This window comes from Carex rostrata, chromosome 20 (assembly GCF_964058835.1).
Source record: "Carex rostrata chromosome 20, lpCarRost1.2, whole genome shotgun sequence".
Taxonomy (NCBI): Eukaryota; Viridiplantae; Streptophyta; class Magnoliopsida; order Poales; family Cyperaceae; genus Carex; species Carex rostrata.
The window spans coordinates 2,493,067-2,516,612 of record NC_135937.1 but is presented as its reverse complement, the minus strand read 5'-3'; the positions used below and the strand labels follow the sequence as shown (position 1 = coordinate 2,516,612).

The 23,546-nt window shown below is 33.2% G+C and overlaps 1 protein-coding gene across 1 annotated transcript; it reads right to left on the bottom strand.

The window, feature by feature from the left end:
- Window positions 1–14,362: 14,362 nt before the first annotated feature.
- On the bottom strand, window positions 14,363–15,629 carry LOC144572563 (uncharacterized). The gene is made up of 2 exons (XM_078322187.1): window positions 15,081–15,629; window positions 14,363–14,824 (listed from the first exon to the last, which is right to left on the bottom strand). Exons 1-2 carry the CDS (start codon window positions 15,562–15,564, stop codon window positions 14,445–14,447), a joined length of 864 nt encoding a protein of 287 aa, XP_078178313.1. The 5' UTR covers window positions 15,565–15,629; the 3' UTR covers window positions 14,363–14,444.
- Window positions 15,630–23,546: the final 7,917 nt, after the last annotated feature.

Here is a 23,546-nt window from a genome sequence, read left to right as displayed (position 1 = left end):
TGAATCATTGGAGTACTCATACAAGCACAAAAAAAAAAATATTTAAGTTATGTTATCAGTAAGAATCGAGCATGTTATTTGATCTCCATGATCAATGTCCTCGTTATATTGTTATTTAATTGCACAATTCTCATTTCCATGATCCAATACAATACATATCGGAAGTATATAAACCCAGGCCCATTCGAACATTATCAAACAACGAAAAAGAACACGAACTACAAAAGAGAATTAACCAACATTTAATGGATTGGGCTTCTGGACCAAACGTTCTGTGATATTTGCTAAAAGTTGTGGGCTTCAAAGGAGGTACCAGATTTGAACAACAGCATGACTTTGAGCCTCATCAGAAAATGTTCTCATATATTTTTTCAAATTGATTTCTTAAGCAGTGGGAAATTCAAATATCGGCACATATTGCTTGAATACCAATTTTGTAAACACACCGTTTTGAGAGTTGTTTGCAGTTCTGAATGTCAATTTTTCTTCTCTCTGTCGTCTGGCAATGGTAGAGCGAGGTACGAGCTATAGGTACGCACTGTAGATATTATTTTTCTGTTTATATAGTACTTTTGTTGTTGTTGTTGTTATTTTATTTTTGTTGCTGTTCTTGTTGCTGCTGCTTGTTTGTTGTTGTTTTTACTGCTGCTGCTCTTCCTCCTGCTTCTTTTCCCTGTGCCTCTTCTCTTCTCTTTCTACCTCTCATCCTCCTTCTGCTTCTTTTCCTTCTGCCTCTTCTCTTCTCTTTCTACCTCTCTTCCTCCTCTCTGTTCTCTTTCTCTCTACACTGGCGGCTCTTCATTGGAACCTCTGAGTGGTGATTGTACTGGTCTGGTTTGATTCAGTGCTTTCATTGGGACTTCTGAGTGGTTATTGTCCTGATCTGGTTGATTCAGTTCCGGGACTGCTTTGATCCAGTGCCTCTACGATATAATACGCTAGCAAAAACAAGACAATGTATGCACACAGAGGAAACAATAACTAGGCTTCCATCATTACAATCAAGCAAAGATGACTAAATTTGTGTCCACATAATGCATATACCCCCCGTGCGTTTTTAGTTTGTTTATAGCTACATACTATCAAAGACACTCGTTGTCTCATCTTATGTAACAGTTAGTTTATAACTCTTTGTATCAATAAAATTGCCTACGGATTTTCAACTCAAAAAAAATAAAATTTTGTAAACACAAAATTTAAGATCTCTACAATCTAATATACTAATTTTAACATCTGTTGCTACATACAGTAATTATTAATCCCTTGTAGACTGTAAGATGCATCCCGGACGAGACAATTTAAGAAGATTCCAGAACAAATCATGCCTAATATATCCAATACACAAACCACGTGCAGAGGAGCTTCAAAGCAGCTTCCAACAAGGACATAAATTTTGTGTTTGCAAAAGAATTAATTAACAGATTCTTTATACAGCAAACCGTGATTAACTCTAATTTAACTTTTTTTTGTCTCGGCTTGTCCCTTGCAATGCACGTGCAAAATGGTACATGAGGACAAAGAACCAAGAAGTATCCGAGGTGTGCATTGAATTCCTGTCTTAATCTCACTAGATCACTAACTATTTCTTCCAAAATATTTCAACTCGTTTATATTGTCGCCCCCGTTCAATCATACTAGATTCTTATTTTTGTCTCAAAAAAATACTGTCGTTGCATGAACAATTAAAAAAAAGAAAAATATATTCTTAAATTTGTCCCGTCTATTGATATAAAACTAGATTTTTTTGAATTTTTTTACTATTTTTTAGATATGTAAAAAGTTAATTGATCTAAAGAATAAGACCATTCAAAAATAGTGATTTTCTATATATAAAAAAAAGTAAAAAAATGTACAAAATCTAAATTTTAGTGAAAACATAATCAACTATGTTTTCATACCGAGATCATGTCGAACGGTTCAAATCGATTGTTTAGTCTTTGAAAACAAATATCTTAATCCATAGTACATGTCAATCTGCTGTATGCATAATATATAGCCCCACTCATAATAATAATCATGATGATGATGATGTCATAATTTTATATAATTTTAATATAGCATATCTTAAATTCGATATAATTTTAAATTATAGTAGTTATTTATCAAGTGATTGGCAAATTAGAAGTTTGGGTTTGGATCGGTGACAAAAAAATGTTCAAAATAAATTAAATTAAATTAAATAGACATGTTAAATGATACATGTCTAAATTTAGCTTTTTTATTTCAATGAATTCTATTGTTATTAGTAAATTGTTGTGAATGATGCAATATAAAGCTTTCTTTTAACCATTAGCTTGAGAAAAATAACAATAACCAACCGTTATAGTATAAGAATCTTTCTTTTAGTTTCCATCATTTCTTCAAAATTCAAGTTAAAGCGATAAATAATATTTTTCTAGGGTAGGTGAATGCATTATTTATTCTTTCAAAACAAGAAGCCCACATTTGATTGAAACATACTAGCCCCATCCTCAATTGTAGTATATTTATCTGCTATTTATTGTTTTATTTTTCATGGCATAGGGTAATTTTAACTCATAACTAGTAAATGCCAATTAATGTCATTTATTGTTTGGTAAAGATACACAACAATATATCTTTCTTTATATTGTTTAATGTCCTGTTATATTTCCATATCCGCAGAGGAGGTTGGAGACTTGGAGTATCAACATCAGTACGTATCTTTGGATCCACTCTACCCATCTTAATGCATATAAATATGAAGCAAAAAATTAACTTCGTGCAATTAATATGCACATGCATTCTTCTCAAAAAAAAATTATGCACATGGCTTTCCATGTACAATGAATTATGGATCGATGGACCGTATAGTATATACGATCTCTTCGTACTCCGTTTTGTTAATGCCATCTGAGTGTTAGGTAATTTTATTTTACAAGGAGAGTAAATAGTATAATTTTTTATAAAAATTAAAAATAATGTAAAGAATCAAAAACTGATTTTTTTTTTTTTAATTTATTTATAAGGAGTGCATAGTACATCTCTCTCTATCTATTTCCGCCTCTGATTACCCATTCGAATGTCAATTAATAATCGTTTCAAATTTTGCCAATACAGAATAATTTTTTTGAATAATTGATAACTTATATAATAGTAGTAATCCCCACATTTCGGCAGATGTGAAATGTAAGATATAGTTATCAATTCAAGAATTTCGCAAAATATATATATATATATATATATATAGGATATATATATATATATATGAGGAGGGTTCAAATGCACCCAAATTTTTGTGCACCTAAATGCACCCTATTATTTTTCTCCGTTTTCAAAGTCCGAATAGTCAATCCGAACCGTTAGATGCGATCTACATATTAATATGTGCTTGGAGACCAAATTTTACATTTTTTGGAATTTTTTTACTATTTATTAAGCCACTTTGAAAATCGCTGATCCAATGGTCCAGAAATTGTAAAATCAGCGATTTTCAAAGTGGCTTAATAAATAGTAAAAAAAATTCAAAAAATGTAAAATTTGGTCTCCAAGCACATCTTAATATATAGATCGCATCTAACGGTTCGGATTGACTATTCAGACTTTGAAAATGGAGAACAAAGATTTGAAAAATAGAGTGCATTTGGGTGCATTTGAACCCTCCTCTATATATATATATATACACACACACACAGATCCAGAAATGTTCTGATTCTCTTTTGCTTACTGCTTCAAAGATAAATAAATTCCTAATTCTTGTTACCACGCACCGGGTGTGAAAAAACAGTGTCAAAACTTAGAGTGTGGTTACCGTGTTTTGCAATGTAGATCTATTTAGCGTGTGTCAATACAACTATTGTTGAAGGTGCTTCAATTTTTATCTAACGTATATCTTGACACAAACATGATACGCACTGTATCAAAACACACTAGCCAAATATACAGTGCAAAGAATTACACTCTTATTCGTATATATATAGTGACAAATGAATAATTTGGATTCAGTTTGGCAGGGTTAAAAGTTCGTGATTCGGAAATAATTCAGAAATGATTCGGTGTCCCAAGGAATTAAAAAAGAAACCCAAAAAACACTAAAAAAATAAAACAAAAATTTCGTATTTTTTTTTCGAATAATTCGTGATTCGCATTTTATTTGCGAATAAAACGTATTATACTTTTTTTTTTTTTTGCATTTTGTTCAATATTCTATTTATACATGTTAAAAAAACAAATTAAATGCGAATAATTTGCAAATTAATCATGTGTCTGATTACTTTGCTTGCTCGTCCTACTTCAGTACCATCGTCAAAAACATCACCGTTGGCTGCTGCCATGAAATACAACAAATTAATATTGCCAACCAATACTTGCATCTTTAATTTGTCTGCCAACCAGTCTGTACTTGCAACATAAACCAGTACAGTTCAAGAAACACCAATAAAAACCTATCCAGAACAAAATTGTTGGCTCATTTTCCCTCGCCGTCGAGTGCAACGCCTCGCGCTAAACAAAAGTGAATTCAGATTTTATTTTCGATTATAAAATTAACAGAGAAGATAAGGATTCTAATACTTCATGACTTTCATATCTCATAATATGTCATATTTAATATCTTCATTCGTAAAGTTTAAATTGTTGATTTGAACTGTTCAACATGATATCTATACTAAAATATATTTGAGATAAAGTTTTATATTTTTTTTTAAAATGATTTACTATTTTTTAAGATAGATACAAAGTTATTGTTTCTGGATCATTCAAAAATAGTGATTTTGTATCTATCTAAAAAAATTCCAAAAAAATCCGAAAATTATAAAATTTGGTCTCCAAGTACATTTTAATATAATTATCAAGTTTAGCGGTTCGAATTGACAGTTTGAACTTTAAATACGAAGATATTAAAATATAAAGCATGATGAAGTATGAAAAACATGCCGATTTTTTTATTTATATCCAAAATTTAAATTTAATTTCAAAACTCAACCGAACCGCATTTCAAATTTGAAATCTACCCAAACCGCTAAACGGTTAACCGAACCAAGGGTTCGGTTAACGGTTTAGCGAACCCTTGGTTCGGTTAACCGTTTAGCGAACCCTTGGTTCGGTTAACCGTTTAGCGGACCAAGGCTTTGGGTTCGGTTAACCGTTTAGCGGACCAAGGGTTCGGTTAACGGTTAACCGAACCAAGTGTATGGCTTCGGATCTATAAATATAAGTCCGACAGAGAGATGAAACAAAAAAAAAAATTGTTGTTTGAGAGACGAACGGAAGAAAAGGAAAAAAAAAAAAAACCGCTGTTTGAGATACGAACCGAAGAAAAGAAGAAAAAAGAAGGTAATTTTTTTTTATAATTAATTTGTAAATTATATAAGTTTATTTTTTAACTATCGATTTTTGAAATTTCGTCTGCTGGAGAAGAAGAAATTAAAATATCCAACCAAAATACAACATATTATAACTGTAATATTTGCATATATTATTGTTATTCAATATGTACCGCAATTTTGTTTTTGACCAACATGTGGTAAATAAAATAAATTGGCAAATTGTTCATTATTGTTATAAAAAATATAAATCAAAAGTAATGGAGAAATAATGTTACTTATTATTTAATTTAATAACAAATTACGGATTCTTTTTTTTTTGAAAACTTGGGATGTGGATGCCTCTGCGTCAACAGTATCTATAGGTGGACGTGAATGGGATGTGGATGCTCCTGCGTCACCAATATCGATAGGTTGCCCTTCAAATAACCAACTATTCCTCGGGTGCTCTTGCCGCAAAGTCTCCATAGATACTCGTCGTGCAATGTCGATATCCGCCTGCTCCTGCAAATCCAACAAATCTTCTATGTTGCCTGTGCCTATTCCCTGTCTCTGATAATCCTCCCAAGACGGATTGCATCCACTCTGATCCTGATTCACCTGAAATTCATACACGGCTTTAATTCCTAAAAAAATAATTGTAATTCATAAAAAAATACTTGTTCAAAACGAAAAACATACCTGCCCGAGATCAACGTTCTGATGTAGGCTGTAACTCGGCCCATGCGTCTGCAAAAGGCTGTCCGGATTCCAAGCTTGCGTCCCCTCATCCTGAGATACCTATAATTAGAATTTAGTTTGATAAGTTGTGGTTTAAAGACAATTTTTTTAAGTAAAATTACAAATTACCTGTCCGGAGTCTGCGACTGGATGTGGTGGATTTACCGGTGCAAATGCTTCTGGTGAGATGTACTTTCTCCATTCGGTGCCGTCGTATAACCAACCCTTAAAAGGATCTGGGCCTTCGAATCTAGGCGGTTCTGGATATGGATACGCCCCAATAGGAGTAGGCTCGTCCGATGGGATCGCTTCCCAGTTTTCTGGAATCCCCGCCTCATCCATCATTTGCTGGGCACGTGGACCGAAACCTGTGTCACAGCAGAGACGCCAGCCGGTTCTCATCAGTTTTTTACCAAGCTTTCGCCACCCCTTGGTAAAGAACATCTTCACGCCGTGCGCCAACTCTCCAATCCCAGTCAATGCCTATACACAAACAGTTTCAATTTTAGCAATTAGGAGTCTTAAATAACTGAATCAACGAGGATAGCAATTAAAAATATTTACAGTTCGAGTGACAAGTGGTCCGCTGGGAATGTATCCACTCGGCCCGTGCTCTGCTCTGGGGAGCCAATTCGTACGATCCATTCCTTCCACGTGCTGACTAAACAGATAGACAGATGCCATACATATCTTCTGGTACCACTTGCGATAACGCGGAAGGTCGTTTTGGTCAAACGAGCGACCTTCTCTGATTACTTGCGCCTCATATGCAGTAGCCAACTGAACATATTCCACGTGTCTTGTGGCCCAGGACTCATTCTTCTTTGAGCCCAACATCAACCTGTTCATAATTTTATAAGAACTTAACGCCCAAAGGTAAGTAACATAAATAAGGAAAATGACGGTGAGTAAACCTTACTTGTGCAACTCAACATGCGTGTGCCTATTCAGTGGTTCTGGCACTGGAATCTCTTGAAACAATCCGAATTGGCGCATGCAGCGATCCGGATAGGTATGCTCAATGATCCAATAAAATATCAGTGGACCGCGATACAAGTAGTAGGGCTGATAAATTTAGCAAGAATGTGAGTTATAATTTATAAATACGGTAACACATAACTAAATAAATAAATAGATTGAAACATACCCTTCCCTGTTGGGTCACTGTTGGGAGCTTGCTGTAGACCCTCCCGTACGGCTCCCAATTCACATGATCCTCCGTCAAACTCTGAAACTGGCCCCGCGGGATACGTGCGCCCTGGGTCTTGAAGTGGGAGGATGACACGTATTTGTGCGGACAACACCATTTGTACGCAAAAGATGCGCATGTATCAAGCGATGGAGCGCCTCAGATAGGTTCCCAATTTTTAGTTTGCGGCTCAGGCCGGAGAACTGGAAAGCGGGTCCATGACCAGTGCTGCAGAAGCATCACCGGACCATACATAGATCCTCTCCCGGGCTCGGTAGCGAGACATAGATGCCGATACAGATATGCAAGAACTGCACCACCCCAATTGTACTGTACCGGCGTGTCCAAATCCACAATTAGATCGAGATACCACAACGGTATCCCGTCCCCGCCACTGTCTGGGTACAAACTGGACGACATCAGGTCCAAGATATATGCACGGACATACCTAGCAAAATTCAAGACAAGATGAGTACATTATTGATAGGCTAAAGAACGGATAAATTTATATATATATATATATACTTACCACTTCAGCGTATCCTCGTCGCGTTCTACTGGTAGATTCTCAAATCGTTCACGAAACTTAGATTTGAGGAAAGTCAACTCCATGCTTTTTTCATTTCTCTCAGACCCCCGTTTTTTCAAAAGATCACTCTGCTCATGCTCTTTGATTCCTAACAATTCGAAGAGCCTGCCTTTTGCATTCCTCCCGTCTGTAGTCCCTGTCACTGGGACTCCCGTAATGGGCAAACCCCATAAACAGCTGACGTCCTCCAAAGTAACTGTAATTTATCAAATTAAAAAATATAAATTTCTTCATTTGAATTGTCAGTAAATTATCACAAAGAACAGATTTATTTGAAATGGTTTCGAAGTTAATACCTGTCATCTCTCCGAAGGGAAGATGAAAGGTGTGTGTCTCGGGACGCCACCGCTCCACAAGTCCGTGTATCAGCGCCGCATCGATTTTCTTGTGAGGCATGCATGCGATCTGGTATAAACCCAATCGAATCAAGAATGGCGCGTATGCAGCGTGGTACGCGGTCATGCAACGGTAGTGCTTCACGTTTATAACCTCCTTTTTCTACATTACCGAAAATAAAAATTCGAAATTAAAACAAGATGATATTTCTGAACAAGTCAGAAAAAAAGAAATAAGTAATTGCTTACCTCCTCAGAAGCCTGACACACCCTGTGACTGGTATGAGGTATCCACAACAGATCACTAAAAGTATCTCGCGCCATAGGTACTTCATCATTGATTTCATCTGCCATGCTACAAAATTAATTCAAAGTTAATTCATTATTTTCAAGAATTTTAAACTAATCTAAACCGTTTTGGATGTTTCTAATTATTTCTAAACCAATTTGGATTACCTAAATTTTCTAAACTATTTTACACTATTTTAAAATTTTCTAAATTACTCTAGACCGTTTTTGAACTTTTCTAAATTATTATCGACTATTTTGGAACTTTCTAAATTATTCGGGCACCACTTTAAAATTATCTAAATTATTCTACACTATTTTACAACTTCCTAATTTATTTTTCACCATTTTGGTATTTTACAAATTACTCTAAACTATTTTGGAACTTTTCTAAATTATTCTACACTATTTTGGAAGTTTCTAAATTATTTTTCACCATTTTGGAATTTTACATTAATTGGGTTGAATTTTTAAGGATAATTGGGTTGAATTTTGAATATCTTTCAAATTCAACCTAACAAGTTTAATACATGCAACATCTGATGATAATCTCTAATTATTTCTCCATGGAGTAATACATGAAATTTTTAGGAAAAGAACCAAAACAATTAAAATATTAGCACTTACAAAATTATTTTGTAAAGGACAAAATTATTAAAGTCTTTCTTGATTGTTTTAAGGCTTGATTGCTCATTGGTTGTACATTAGTTTGACATTAGCTCAGCAAAGAACCTTCTTACAAGATGAATCATGTTGAATTAATATTTTTTTTTCAGGTGATGGGATTTTGCAAATTTGACGGATGTCATTAATAAAGATATCATATTATATAAATTCTTAAGTAATTATTATTAGTAACTAAAAATTAAATAAAATATTAACCGAATAAATAATTACATAAATTAACTTTTCAGAACATAGCAATATTCGTGCAAAAACATAAATATAATCCGACACAATCTATTTTAACTAACAATAAGAACATCATTCATTAGACAACACTATTATTTTAATAATAAAATAAATAAAAGATAAGCAAATTCAATGAGCAGCATAAGCAATTAAGCATCATTCATTTTTGTAAACGACAAAATTATTAATTTCTATTTATATGGAATAAGGCTTATTTAACACTTTCCTAATTAAACTAGTTCCTGGTATATTGTACACTGTAATTTGAAAAAATTATTTCTTATGAAAAAAAAAAAACCTGATGTCGGATGATCTCTGCTCTGCTTCTCAAACGAGCACCATGCTAAAACATTCTCAAACGAGCACCATGCTAAAACATTCTCAAACATTCTCAAACCTTACCCCCTTATAAAATCATCAGCCACGGGTCTACAGTGGATATGCCACGTGTCGACACCACATCGCATGACCCCCACGCGTCTAAAAAAAAAAAAAAAAAAAAACCCGGGTCCGGTTAACGGTTCACCGAACCCATCCCATCTGCCACGTGTCGATACCCCATCGGCATGACCCCCACGCGTCTAAAAAAAAAAAAAAAATAACCCGGGTCCGGTTAACGGTTCACCGAACCAATCTTTCCGCTAAACGGTTAACCGAACCAATGAAACCGGTTAACCGTTAACCGGACCGAAACCAATTTTCCGGTTAACGGTTAACCGGACCATTTTAAAGAGTCCGGTTAACCGTTAACCGGAAATTTGGTCCGGTTAACGGTTGACCGGTTTGGGTAGAATTTGAAAAACGAAGCCGGTTCGGTTGATTTTTGAAATTTAATTTAAATTTTGGATAAAAATAAAAAAATAGGAAAAACATGAGTTATTGAAACTCTTCTCAAATATTAATTAGACTAAAAAATAAATTAATTTAGATGAATCAAATTAAAATAATATAATAGCTGAGGTTCTATCGGCAATCAGTCCCTACAATCTAACGAATAAAATTAAAACATAGTACCTACGCCCTGCGGCTTAATTTGTTGCCGCCTAGGTATATAGCCAAGAGTTCTTTACTCTTTAGACCATGTTCCTATAATCCTATTCAATAGGATCAAAAATTTACATCCTTTTGTTTATAGGAATCATTGTTCAGTGATATTACCCTCAAATAATTGCAACCTAACTAAATGCCAAGGAACATTGATTGGTTTTATGCAGAAAAATGTGGAACTTTTTTATTTGGGTTGACTATCTTTTACTATAGGCTATTATTCAATAAAGTAGTCAGAGGACTGTTTTCCATAATGGCACTTGTCAAGATATAAAGGCTACAATTTGTCGGCAAACATAAATAGTGCTACTAGACTTTCTTGTGAATTTTAGTGAATTTTTTTGTGTAAACTATAATTAAAAAACCATAAGTTAGGAATCATCATTTTGGTTTTTGGTTTTTGGTTTTTTTGACAAAATCCAATAGCTAATAGGCTATTCGGTATGTTTCATTTAAATTTAAAAGGTATTGAATAGTATATTCGGTATCTCCTATGTCATAATTTTGTTTACTAACAGTTGCAAATAAGAAAGTAGAACTGGATAGTACCGAATAGGCTATTTGGTACCTCTTTCGGTACCTCTTTGACATAAATGGGATGTACCAAATAACCTATTCAGTACTTATAGTTTTTGAATAAAAAAAAAACATTATGTTAGTTTCCTAAACTTACGGGTTTTTAATTATGGTTTATAAAAAAAAATCAATTCTAGTTTGCAAACCTTTTAGTTTTTTTTGTAATTCTGCTACACTTAACTTTTATCTTTTGAAACTTGTATTTGGATGGATTGGTATGTACTTGAACATATTGGCAAGTTTTTGTACCAGATGTTTGGTACCAGTGTCCTCAGGGGAGGACGCAGGATTTTTGCCAGGAAGGGACAGGAATCAGATTCAAATAGCTTATCTGGTTCAAACTCATTAGCTTATCGGGTCGATTCAATGCCCTAAAATCAATTTTTTTTTAATTCACAAAAATGAAATTTGAAATTAGTGAAAATAAAATCTATAATAATGTTCTACGCGTTAAACTAAGAATTTTGATATGAAGAACGCGAAAAACCTCCAAACAATTGATTTTATATGGATTTTACAAGATTTAACGCACATTTGGGTACAACTTGGGTGTGTTACATGGCAATCCAACCAGTGGGGGGGCTGGGGGCCACTGTCATAGAGGGGCCATCCGAATTAATGTGACCCCTTCATTTTGGATATACCCACACCACATAGACCAAAATATGAAAAACATGAAAAAACCATTGTCTCACTATAAACCAAGCTTATCCAATATTTAAAATAAAACAAGAAGCATTCTATTGGGTCAATGACATGTGGAACCTCTTTGTAAGAATCTTTTTCTTTCTTTGTTATTTGAAAATTAGCCCAGAGAACATGATTTTTAGAACTACAAAATTCAAGAGAAAGACGAAATCTCGTGGCTCATTCTCACCAGCAATCAAGAGAGAAAGAATCAGATCTGTTTTTCTCCAGAGAGGGGCAACCTAATTTTTATCCGGGTGGGGGGGGGGGCAAAACCGAAATCAACCTATTTTTTCCAGTACTTTCGAAAATTCAGAGGGGGCAACTGCCCCCCCTGGACTATACTGGGTTCGTCCGTGAGTGTCCTGTTTTATATGGTTTCATAATGAATGAAATCGGTGAATTACATCCTCACTAAAAAAAAAATTGTTAATTCGGTGAATTACATCCTCACAAATAATTAATTTTGGGCGGATGGGTTCGGTCCGGGTGGGTTTGGGCGGGCGGGTTCACGGTCCGGTCCGGACGGGTCCAGGTCATCACGGGTTTTTTTTTTTCCAAAAAAAGGTCCCAACCTGTTTTAACCCTTACCCGGCCAACCCGCCTACCCGTTCCAAACTCGGCCCCGGGTATGGATCACGGGCGGTCCGGTCCGGATCTGACCTGAGCGGGTATTTTCAATCCACTAGTCTACCAACCAGTCATCAAACACTATATATCTTGAAGACGATTAGTTCATGATGGTAAAACATGAAAATTATAATTCGTTGCTTCTTTGGTCTACCATCTAGTCATCATTGTCTATGCTAATCTTATGCATGGTTCAATTGAGTATAATTAAATGTGTTGTGTATTAAAGCAATTTATATACTTATACATAGTTATTGGAGTAAAAAATAATTAGTTAGTCTAACTATTTTTTTTCTTTATAAAAACTTTACAGAAGCTACGAATTAACAACAACAGAGTAGACATATAGACAGTTGGTATTTCGGTTTTTCCATGGAAACAAAAAAAAAAAAAAAAAAGTTTTTATTAGTTATAGACACTTCTATATTTTCTGTATTTTTTATTTAATAAAGAATATTGGTATTGTCATGAAATCTATCTAAAATTGGACTCGTACTACAAGACACATTTAAAAATAGATCCAACTTGGTCTCAAATGTAAACGGGACATATTTAAATCTACAAAATATCGTGTTATACTGTGATTTTTGAAGATTAATAAATTCAGGTTCAATTCATTCTAGTTTGCACGATACAATTATTTACTGTTCAATTAAAGTACACAGTTTTGATTGTTAGAGAAAATATGACAAAATAATAAAAAAAATATATCTTTAAATTAAAAATTAATACACGGACCACACAATATAGACGTGAGGAACTGGTACATTAATTGATTGTTTGATTTTCAGTGATATCATTTTATAGTGATATAATACATCAATATAGTATTCTATTGTCATCTGTTGTAGATATTTTCTATCGTTGATATTTTAGATTGAAAATATAAATAATCTTCAACTGCTGGTTTGATGCTGTATACAGATTCATGTGTAGTTGTGTTCGTACCATCCTGAATTCCTGATCTCCCCATTTTTTTTTTTCTTGTTTCCTTACTTTTGTGGCAGGAGTTACATTATAAATGCTTACTGCCTGTACCAATAAAAATGTAAAAATGCCTTTTTGCATGTCCTATGAACAAGATATGCCAAAATTTGTCATCTTGCATGGCATTTAATGAACCCAACTACACATGAATCATTTCAATTGGTACACATGTGATATCAAAAAAATAAACTGCAACTACTGCTATTTATTTATTAAAAAATAATTAACATCCACAAAAGCATCTTTGACCCCTAAGTTTCAGTAAACAAAAGTAATTTTATAAGAGTGTATCTACCTAGAAGGCTACAAAGAACCAAAGAAGGCATCATTTTGTCCTTTTTTTTGAGTGAGTCTATGATACTATGCATATTACGATTTGTTATTGTGCTACGGCTCTATATTTGAGTTTTCAAATCCTAACGGTCGATCTGAACCGTTCATCTTGTTCTCCATGTTAATATGTGTTTGGAGACCAAATTTTACATTTTTTGAAATTTTTTTACTATTTTTTTAGATTTATTGAAAATCACTGTTTTTGGATGGTCCAGAATTTTCAGATCAAGTGATTTTCTAAATATCTAAAAAAATAGTAAAATTTTTTCAAAAAATGTAAAATTTGGTCTCCAAACACATATTAATACGGAGAACAAGATGAACGGTTCGGATCGACCGTTAGGATTTGAAAACTCAAATATAAAGCCGTAGCACGGTAACAACCCGTGATATGCATAGTAACATAGACTCACTCCTTTTTTTTATGAATTTTGATTACACGCCTAGTTGAATTATACATATAACGACTAAAAGATATTTCATTGAAAGGTAGAAAGACATGTTGAATACACTCTTTTTTAAAATAATTGATGAAAGTATTTAAAAATTTCTCTGATTATCAATATTACTTAACTTGGTTAATTTTGGAAACAATTTGTTTTTCATTTATGAATAATGTTACCACCCCCCCCCCCCCCCCCCCCCCCCCCCCCCCCCCCCCCCATTGCCTATTGGCCAGTAGTACTGAATTGAGTACAGATTCAGGGTGAACTCTGTGGCCTAGAAAATGTCTCATTATGGGAACTCTTAAAATTAACCACCAAGCCCAAGACAAAGACCATAAATAAATATGATGAAACCACTTCCAACGCAAAAAATAATAATTTATAAATTATTAGGAAGAAAATGATAGACAAAATTGGCTTCTTCTATAATGTGCAATGAGAACCTAGCAAGTCCAATACAGCCTCTTTTCTAATCTCCTCAAAAATTAGTGTCTCTATTTCACTGCCAATACCTACCATGTCTTGCTTGAGTTGGCACCATTGTTTCCCGGACTTGGTGAAATCATACTCTATTAAAGTGGGTATTTTGTTAATGTCTCTTGTAATCTTCTCCCATGAAAGCACTTGTTCATCTGTTTGTTTCAAGCTCATTTGAGATCTCAAAGTCTCTTGAGGTTCCCAAATCATTTCTTGAACATCCTTCCCAACTACATTATTTTTTAATGAAGAATTTGTAGAAATTTGAAGCTCTTCTTCTCCTTCTGACACTCTGCTTGAGGTTGACAGCCTTTCTTCATCTTGAACTAAAATTAAGAACAAAAATGACACAAAGGAGATAAATTAACTGATAGAAAAAAAAAATATATGTGGTAATAAATATTAACAGATTAATTAAGAGCCAAATGTGCATTTTTCCTCTAACCAAAGACAATGTACAAATTGAAAGATGGGGAAAATCAAGTTTTGGTAAAGACCAAAAGAAAATCAATTAAGCAATGTATACAAAAAATAAGTTAGTATTCAAAACTTTAAACAAAATTGACGCACAAAGAAACTTACAATTGCGGTATTCATTAGATGGTGATGAATCCTCATCTGAGTGTAGCTCAAACACTGAAACAGGACTAAGTTGCCTACTTGACACCTCCATTTTTCTCCAATCATCGTCCTCTCCAATAGAATCCCCCTCAAAGGAATTGTCTAGCCTTCTAAATTCCATCTTCTTGCCACAGCCCCAATTCATCAATTTTCTTATTACCTTTTGATACATTATCTTGTTCAACATGCTTCTCAGAGCAGTGCTACAGCTACCACCTGCGCTGCCTCTTGATGACCTCTTCTTTAGAAGTTTCTTGCAAACACTCAAAGGACAACACAACCCACTTATTTGGTGGCATTTAGGTGCCCTTCTTGAGTACCCATTTTGTTTTAGGTACTCATCCAATAGAAATGGCTCTTGTTGCTCCATTAGAAGCTCAGAGAGTCTCTTCCCATACTCCATTTGCTTAGGTTTGGATCCTCTGGAGAGAGAAAGAGAGGCCATTTCCTAAGACATAACACTAGGTTAATAAATAAGAGAGGTGAGGATAGACAAAAGGAAGCCCCATGGTCATGTAGTCATGTGTTGTGTACTTGTGTGCTAGGGGCTATGCAGGGGGTCTAGTTTAACAGTAAATTCATTTTTGGCGAAATTTGAGATGTGGTCCTGTAAAAATTAGTTTTGCGCTATACGCCTATACGACCATAATACGAGGAATTTTTTTTTTTTTATATTTCGTAATTAAACAGGAAAAGAGGTTGATTTATTTTTTTAAGGGTAAGTATTGAATTAATGATTCGGTACCCCTCCATTTCACGCGAAAATAAACAAAAACAGAAATCTTACCAAGATATCGATGTATCCCCTTTTTTTATTTTTATTTTCCCAAAGTATAGTGCATAATTTCTTTAGAAAAGAAAAAGAGTGTCTCCAATTAAAGTTTTGGATTACCGGTGGTGTACTGAAATTTTGATTCGGTACATTTTTTTTATTATTCTTATACAAATTATGTAGGTTTGTGTGTAGCGGGGTGAAAGAGGGTATACCGAATCAGATTTGGTACTTGTTTTTTTTGTAAAAAAAAAATTTGATCAACATATTTTTCTATAATTAATATTTTAATTACGAAAAATAAAAATAAAATCTGATATGACTTATGAGAGCACGGGAACTAATTTTTTTCAACCCCTGGTGACCCCAATATCCGTGCAACCATTTTTATCATATGAATTGACACCAACACTGTGCACGTGTGATTTTTTTCTCTTTTTTCTTTTTGGAAGAAATTTTTACTGTCCAGGTATTTTCACTTTCGAATTGTCTACCAATCTTTTTTTATGTGGAGCAAAAAGTTATATTAATTTGATATAAGTTTGTATTAAGGTTAAATTTGTATGAATGTAAATTTAAATTCATGTAGGAAATGATATTTTTTTTGGCCATTTTACTTTATACTAAATGTATTAAAAAATTATATAATCTTTGCATGTTAAATACATCACTTGTGAAATAGATCGATTTTAAGTTTTTAACAATTTGGATTCATCATTGAAACATATCCAATAGATTTTTAAGTAGATAACACAACATATCACTGGGTTACCTGTATCACGCTTGTTTGTTCCAAAGGCACTTAGAGGGGGGTGAATAGGACATTTTTAAATTTTTAATCTAAGTTATAAAGTTCTAGTGTGTCGTAAAGTTATTTTTGGCGGAAACTAGAATAACTTTGTCCTAAACTAAAATATAAAATAAATAGTAGAGTTTAGAGACACTTGACACGAGAGTTGTTTACGGAGTTCGGCGCTAACCCCTACGTCTTTGGGGCCCACGACTTTCGAGATGATGCGACTTTCTTTACCCAATGAGAAATGACTACAAGGTGGAACCAGTGAGCCCTTACAATCTTCTGGGAAGTCACACGGCCCAAACGCGAGCAGCAAAGGCTCAAAGGAAACAATCTGATTCGCGAGGATTCAATGATTGCAAGGTGAGCACAAGGCTCGAAGTAGTAATTGATTTGATCACGCATGTTCACTCTAGGAGTTATTAAATTGATTGAATAAACTTGAGATTGATTGTGAGTATTGAAGTTTAAGTGCAGAAGCAACAACGATTTTCTCTAGATCTGAAAATACGAAATATTAAAGTTGGGGCGGCTAGAGTGATTCTTCAAACCTTGATATAGCTTCTATTTATAGAGAGCTAAGAAAAAGGAAGTAAGTGGTGCTAACCGTTGTAACGGTACAGGGACCGTTACAACGGTAGGGTAATTCAAACTGGTTTGGAGTGCAACGGTAGAGGACCGTTGTAACAGTCCTCACAACGAAAGTCTCTGACTCGTCGACCGTTGGGCGCCGATTCTAATCGATTTAAACCAGCGCAGCACATCTGAGAAATTTATTTATTCCGTTGCAATAGTTCCTGGACTGTTGAAACGGTAGGCCTCACTTAAGTCACTCTCAAGCTTATTTTACCAATTTTACAAATTAATTGTCCTTAATCTTGAGTTAATTCTTCTGCTATCCAATATTCTGTACTTCATGACTACATGCTTCATATTATATTGCAATTCATTAATTCATGTTTGATGTGTATTTATTGAATCTTCAGTTGTCGTGAACCTGTACAAATTCTCAAGAAGAAAACTGTAAAATGCAATTTATGTATGTTTTGCAAATCTAGTCAAGCAAACAAGTCAAGGACTCCAAAAGCCAACAACTCTAACTTTATTCTATATACGTACGTACAAATTGGTAAATAAAAAAAAACTATCTATTTTCTTTTTTTGAAAAAAAAAATGATAGAGTTGATCACTCGTTTCTTTTGGAACAAAACAACCTCAAAGGTTTCATTGGTCATGTACAATTGTACATTTTTTTTTGTCATGTACAACATCCTAGTTTGTTTATGAATGATTGAGAAGTTTATGTCAAAAAAGTACTCTTATTTTTGCAAAAATAAATATTGTTGTGATTTTTTTTTTCAATCTGATTTTAAGGCTTATGATGTCAATCATACTATAGATAACACCAAAATCGTACACCATGTTGGTCAATGCCTTTTTACTGTGGAAGAGAGAGAACCTACAATGTTCAGATAGCAAGCAGGGGCATATTTATTCATATAGATCAAAAGGCGCTTAGCTATTTTCATAAATATAAATTAACAACTTGATTATTTATAGAGTGAGTCTATGGTACTATGCATATCACGGGTTGGTCCGTACAACGGCTCAATATTTGATTTTTCAAAATTCTAATGGTCGATCCGAACCGTTTATCTTGTTCTCCGTATTAATATGTGTTTGGAGACCAAATTTTACATTTTTTGAAATTTTTTTACTATTTTTTTTAGATATTTAGAAAATGACTTGATCTGAAAATTATGGACCATCCAAAAACAGTGATTTTCAATAAATCTAAAAAAATAGTAAAAAAATTTCAAAAAATATAAAATTTGGTCTCCAAACACATATTAATATGGAGAACAAGATGAACGGTTCGTATCGACCATTAAAATTTTGAAAAGTCGAATATTGAGCCGTATTACGGGCCAAATCGTAATATGCATAGTACCATAGACTCACTCTTATTTATACTATATAAATTTAAAAAGTGTTTATATGATTTAGTCCTTTCATAAAATATTGAATGTGCAGCTAATGTGGAATGTGCGGCTATAATTTAAGGCCCTGTTCGACAGCTCTATTGAGAATAGAAATTAAAAATTTTGAACTGAAAATTATTGTTCATGTAGGAAAAAAAATTCAGTCTGAGTGAATTTTTTTTTCCACATAAACAATAACTTGCATTTTGCTGCAGGGCCTAATAATTATAACTTCACGAATTTGTGTTTGCGGAAATTTGAATTTAAATCTCACTTGTCACATATTATAAATTTTATATTACAACCCCCTCCCCTTCTAAATTTTTGTTCATCCTGGTAGAGACATACTCCTTGTCACATCTTGGCAAAGCAGAGAGTAGAGATGAAAATGAGTGACTCTATGGTACTATGCATATTACGATTTGGCACTGTGCTACGGCTCTATATTCGAGTTTTCAAATTTTAACGGTTAATCCGAACCGTTCATCTTGTTCTCCATATTAATATGTGTTTGGAGACCAAATTTTACATCTTTTTAAAAAAAAATTTACTATTTTTTTAGATATTTAGAAAATCACTTGATCTGAATATTCTGGACCATCCAAAAACAGTAATTTTCAATAAATTTCAAAAAATAGTAAATAAATTTCAAAAAATGTAAAATTTGGTCTCTAAACACATATTAATATGGAGAACAAGATGAACGGTTCGGATCGACCGTTAGAATTTGAAAACTCGAATAGAGAGCCGTAACACGGTGCCAAATCGTAATATGCATAGTACCATAGACTCACTCGATGAAAATTTTAAAAATGGCCTGAAATATAATATAATACGCCTTTATGTGATTAATTAGTCTGTATCTGCCTTTTTTTGAACGAAAAAAATATCACTATTTTAAATTTAATTTAAAACGAACGAATCGGATCGACTCGGTATGGAATTCAAAATGCTACTTTATAATAATATAGTCCATTCGTTTCAATTAATTGGATGATCTGATTTAAACTAATAGTAGGATCCTACTTTTTTATATTTAAAAATAAAAAAATAGGTTATAATCTTTGTGCGAAAGATGTGTTTTTTCTTATTTATTATTTTCAATTCTACTTTGTAAAAATTTACAGTACAACTGTACAACAGCGTGTGATTGACGTTTTATACTTCAAAAAGAGGCCATTGAGATTTGAGCTCCATCTTTTTCTAAAAGGAAAAAGAAAAAGAAAAAGAATCGTTAGGGGACCAGAGAAAAATTAAGAAGCAATTTAATGAACAAGTTTATTAATTACATAGATCTCACAAAAATATGTAATTATATTGGGCCAGCTCTCTTAAAATTGGAAATTTGAAATAATATACCAGTTTCGAGACTATATATCAGTCTGTCAGATATTGTCGAAAAAAAGTTTTAAAGTGTATAACAAGGTCATAAACATGTCATTAAAATCAAATGGCCAGCCATTCAAATTAATTTTATCTAAATTTGAGCACAAGCCTTTAATGGATCAAATTAGTCCATCAAAATTTAAAATGTTAGGGCTACTTTTTGAACTTCATTCCAGATGAAAAATATATTACAAAGGATTAAAAAAAAAATAGTTCAAACAATTATTATCAAATAAAATACAATTTTCATAACTATATAAAATAATCTACATATAGATCATTACGAAATAAACTAAGATTAAGTATGAGAATAACAAATGGTTGATCTGACGCTAGAAATCGGTTAATAACTTGGTATGAATGCTCAACCACCTTTTATGGAATAATAATTTCAAATTCTTATTATTGGAAATTGGCATTTAGTCAAGTAAGATATGTCTTTCAAATGAAAAGTTACAGATTCGAAATTTGACTGAAAGATTTAGGCTCTGTTCGGTGCGTTGATAGGAATGGGTGTGGGCATAGAAAAAGTGAAAATTTGAACTGTTTTTACTGTTCACGTGGAAAATAAAAAATTCAGTTGAACTGAATTTTTTTTTCCTACGGGAACAGTAATGCGTCCGAACATGACATTAAAGTCCACCTCGATGAAACAAAAGCTGGTACAACATATATCAAATTTTATTTTATTTTAATGATTGAAATATATAGCGTATACATCAAAATCTAAGATGTTGGATTATATTTTCAACAATAGACGATAGTCTCAAAACTGTCACGAATCTTAATTAAACAATAATTTTTTAATTTAGTTAATATATTATATGTTTAATGAACAATTAATAATGATGAGCTAACTTTTTTTGTAAGTGAAGGTTGGAGGTCAAGCTATTTAACTATTTAATATTTATAAATAATTATTTTTGTTTAATTTCAAATATACGACATTTTAACGAAAAATATTATCTTTTGACATTAGATTAAAAATTTATTCGCCGATAACTTTTACAGTAGTATAAAAAATATTTGAGCAATAGAGTTTGCCAAATTGCCCGGTCCTTTTTCTGAATTCGTATCCTCTGAGATATCTCAAACTTTGCGTGACTTTATGGAAAATCCAAACCGTTTAGTTGCGTTGTACACGAATCTCAAGGCACACATAATACGGCCCCCTACATCACCCCCGAATAGGCACCGGACACGTCGGTCACGCAAAAGTTGAGATATCTCAGAGGATACGCACTCCCTTTTTCTGGGACCAATTCATTGACCAACCCCGAAGAATATATTTAATATGTAGTAATTACAAGGAAACCATTTCCTCGTCAAGGAACCTCCACTTGTTTGATCAGGTGTTTAACAAAGGTAACTCCTGAGATGATGCCATATAAGAACAGTTTTGGGCTTTTAAGAGGCTTGTGGGGGCCACCAAAGTTTGTCGCGCAGCATATGGCCTGGTTCGGTCAAGACGAGGAAATTTGCAACGCTTACAAGATTCCAGAGAACAATGGCAGCGGAAAAGATTGAACTGATATGCTTGTTGGGATTCGGAGAAAAAGAGAGAGATTCGGAATAGACGGTTCAGATCCTGTTAATCCGAATCAGCTGTAGGATGTGAAGGCGAAAGACAGAGATTGGGTCCCATGACATGATTCGGATGAAAAATTAAATTTGAATTTTACTTTCACTGTTCATTTTGAAATAAATATATTAGAATAAGTTATTCACGTTATAAAATGAGAATCGCAAAGGTGAAAACGGAGCGGACAGTAGTAAAATTATATTTATATTTATATTTTATATTTTTTAATACAGATATGGAACAGACAGCCGACATATTATATGAATATGGATATTAAGTCAGATATTTATTAAAATAATATTAAAAAATATTAAAATTCGTAACATTTATTTAATTATAATAGTGAATAACATACCTTTTAATAATAATGTATATTAAAATATATGGTATATATCTACTATTCGGAAACGGATAACTAAAACGTAAAACCATATCAGTATCCTTATCTACACGGATATTCGAATATCGGATATCTACATCTAAGTTTTCGAATACGGATCAGATATATCCATACCGTGTTCACCCCTAAAATCCTATGATTAAAGTTCAAAATAACTACATAAATAGACTCATTAGTCGATTGTTCAGTTTAAATTTATATTTTTTTAGTTTATACCTACTTGACTTTGCATATACTTAAATTATTTTTATATCTGAATAGTTGGTCATTGAACAGATTATAAAATTATACTTTGGATTGTGCGTGTCGATTTAATCAGAGAGAAAAAAATAATAAAAAAGAAGACAGATAGAAAAAGGAAGCCACAAGCCACTGTTGTTGACTTGTTGTTGTGATCATAGTGACAAATGAATTATTCAGGTTCGGTTCGGCGAGATCAAAAATTCGTGATTCAGGTATAATTCGGGTATAATTCGGGAATGATTCGGAATTATCCGGATCAGAAATCTCAGTCCTGCAAGGGAGCAAAAAAATAATTTTTCTTGGAAAAATTCAGGAAAAATTCGTGAATAATTCGGAAAATTCGGAAAAAGTTCGTAAAATTCGGGAATTATTCGGGTTTAATTCGGTCAAAGTTTGGTCAACCGAATAATTCGGTGTTCAGTTCGGCATCACCCCAAAAAAGAATTAAACGGGTATAATTCGGATACCTTGTCACTGTGGTTGTGATTGGGAAGGTTTTCTCATATGGCGTTGGAATCGAGACTAAGAGCATCTTCAATCCAGCAATTGAAATTAATTCTCTCTTCCGCTCTACTTTTGTCTTTACAGATCAAATTCGCAGTTATGCCACTGTCTACTTGATGAGTTCAGATCCAGTGCGGTAGCTACCGTGTAAAATGAGATCTGCACTATTCGTTTTAATCTAATACAAATTTTAAAGATGATTTCTTATGAATTAAATAGGTATCTTTTTATAATTTGAGAATACTCTTTCCTATCACTTATGGTTAGATTGCCAATTTATCATGACCTTGAAATATTTTAATTTTGCTCCTTTTCATGTAATTATGTATTAAGTCATATCGGCTCAATTCTTAGACAATGCTGAAAAGAGATCTAATACCTTTTTCATGTATTTTTGTATTATATCATATAGGTTCCATTTTTACCCAGATCAGCGACGGACAAAAAATTATCGATAGTTTCTCAAATTATAAAAAGATACATTACGAGCCTTTAATTATAATTTATAAGAAATAAAAATAGTTGTAAATCTAAGAAATCGAAAAACAAATAAACTTCGTTGTTTGAAAACGAAAAAATATTGATTCGTAGTACAGTTCAATCCGTGCTATGCATAGTACCGTAGCCTCACTCGTTAAATTTCTTATAACTTTAAGTACTATTTTATTGTGCATCAAGAACCGGTAATTTCTGACCATTGAAATTTCAGTTTATCTTATGTACAATAAAAAATTAAAAACACAATCTTTTAACATGATACTT

Coding starts and splice junctions, on each gene's coding strand:
- LOC144572563 (XM_078322187.1), bottom strand. CDS start 15,564: ATGGCCTCTCTTTCTCTCTCCAGAGGATCCAAACCTAAGCAAATGGAG. Junction 14,825..15,080: donor ATCTAATGAATACCGCAATT/GTAAGTTTCTTT, acceptor TCTTAATTTTAG/TTCAAGATGAAGAAAGGCTG.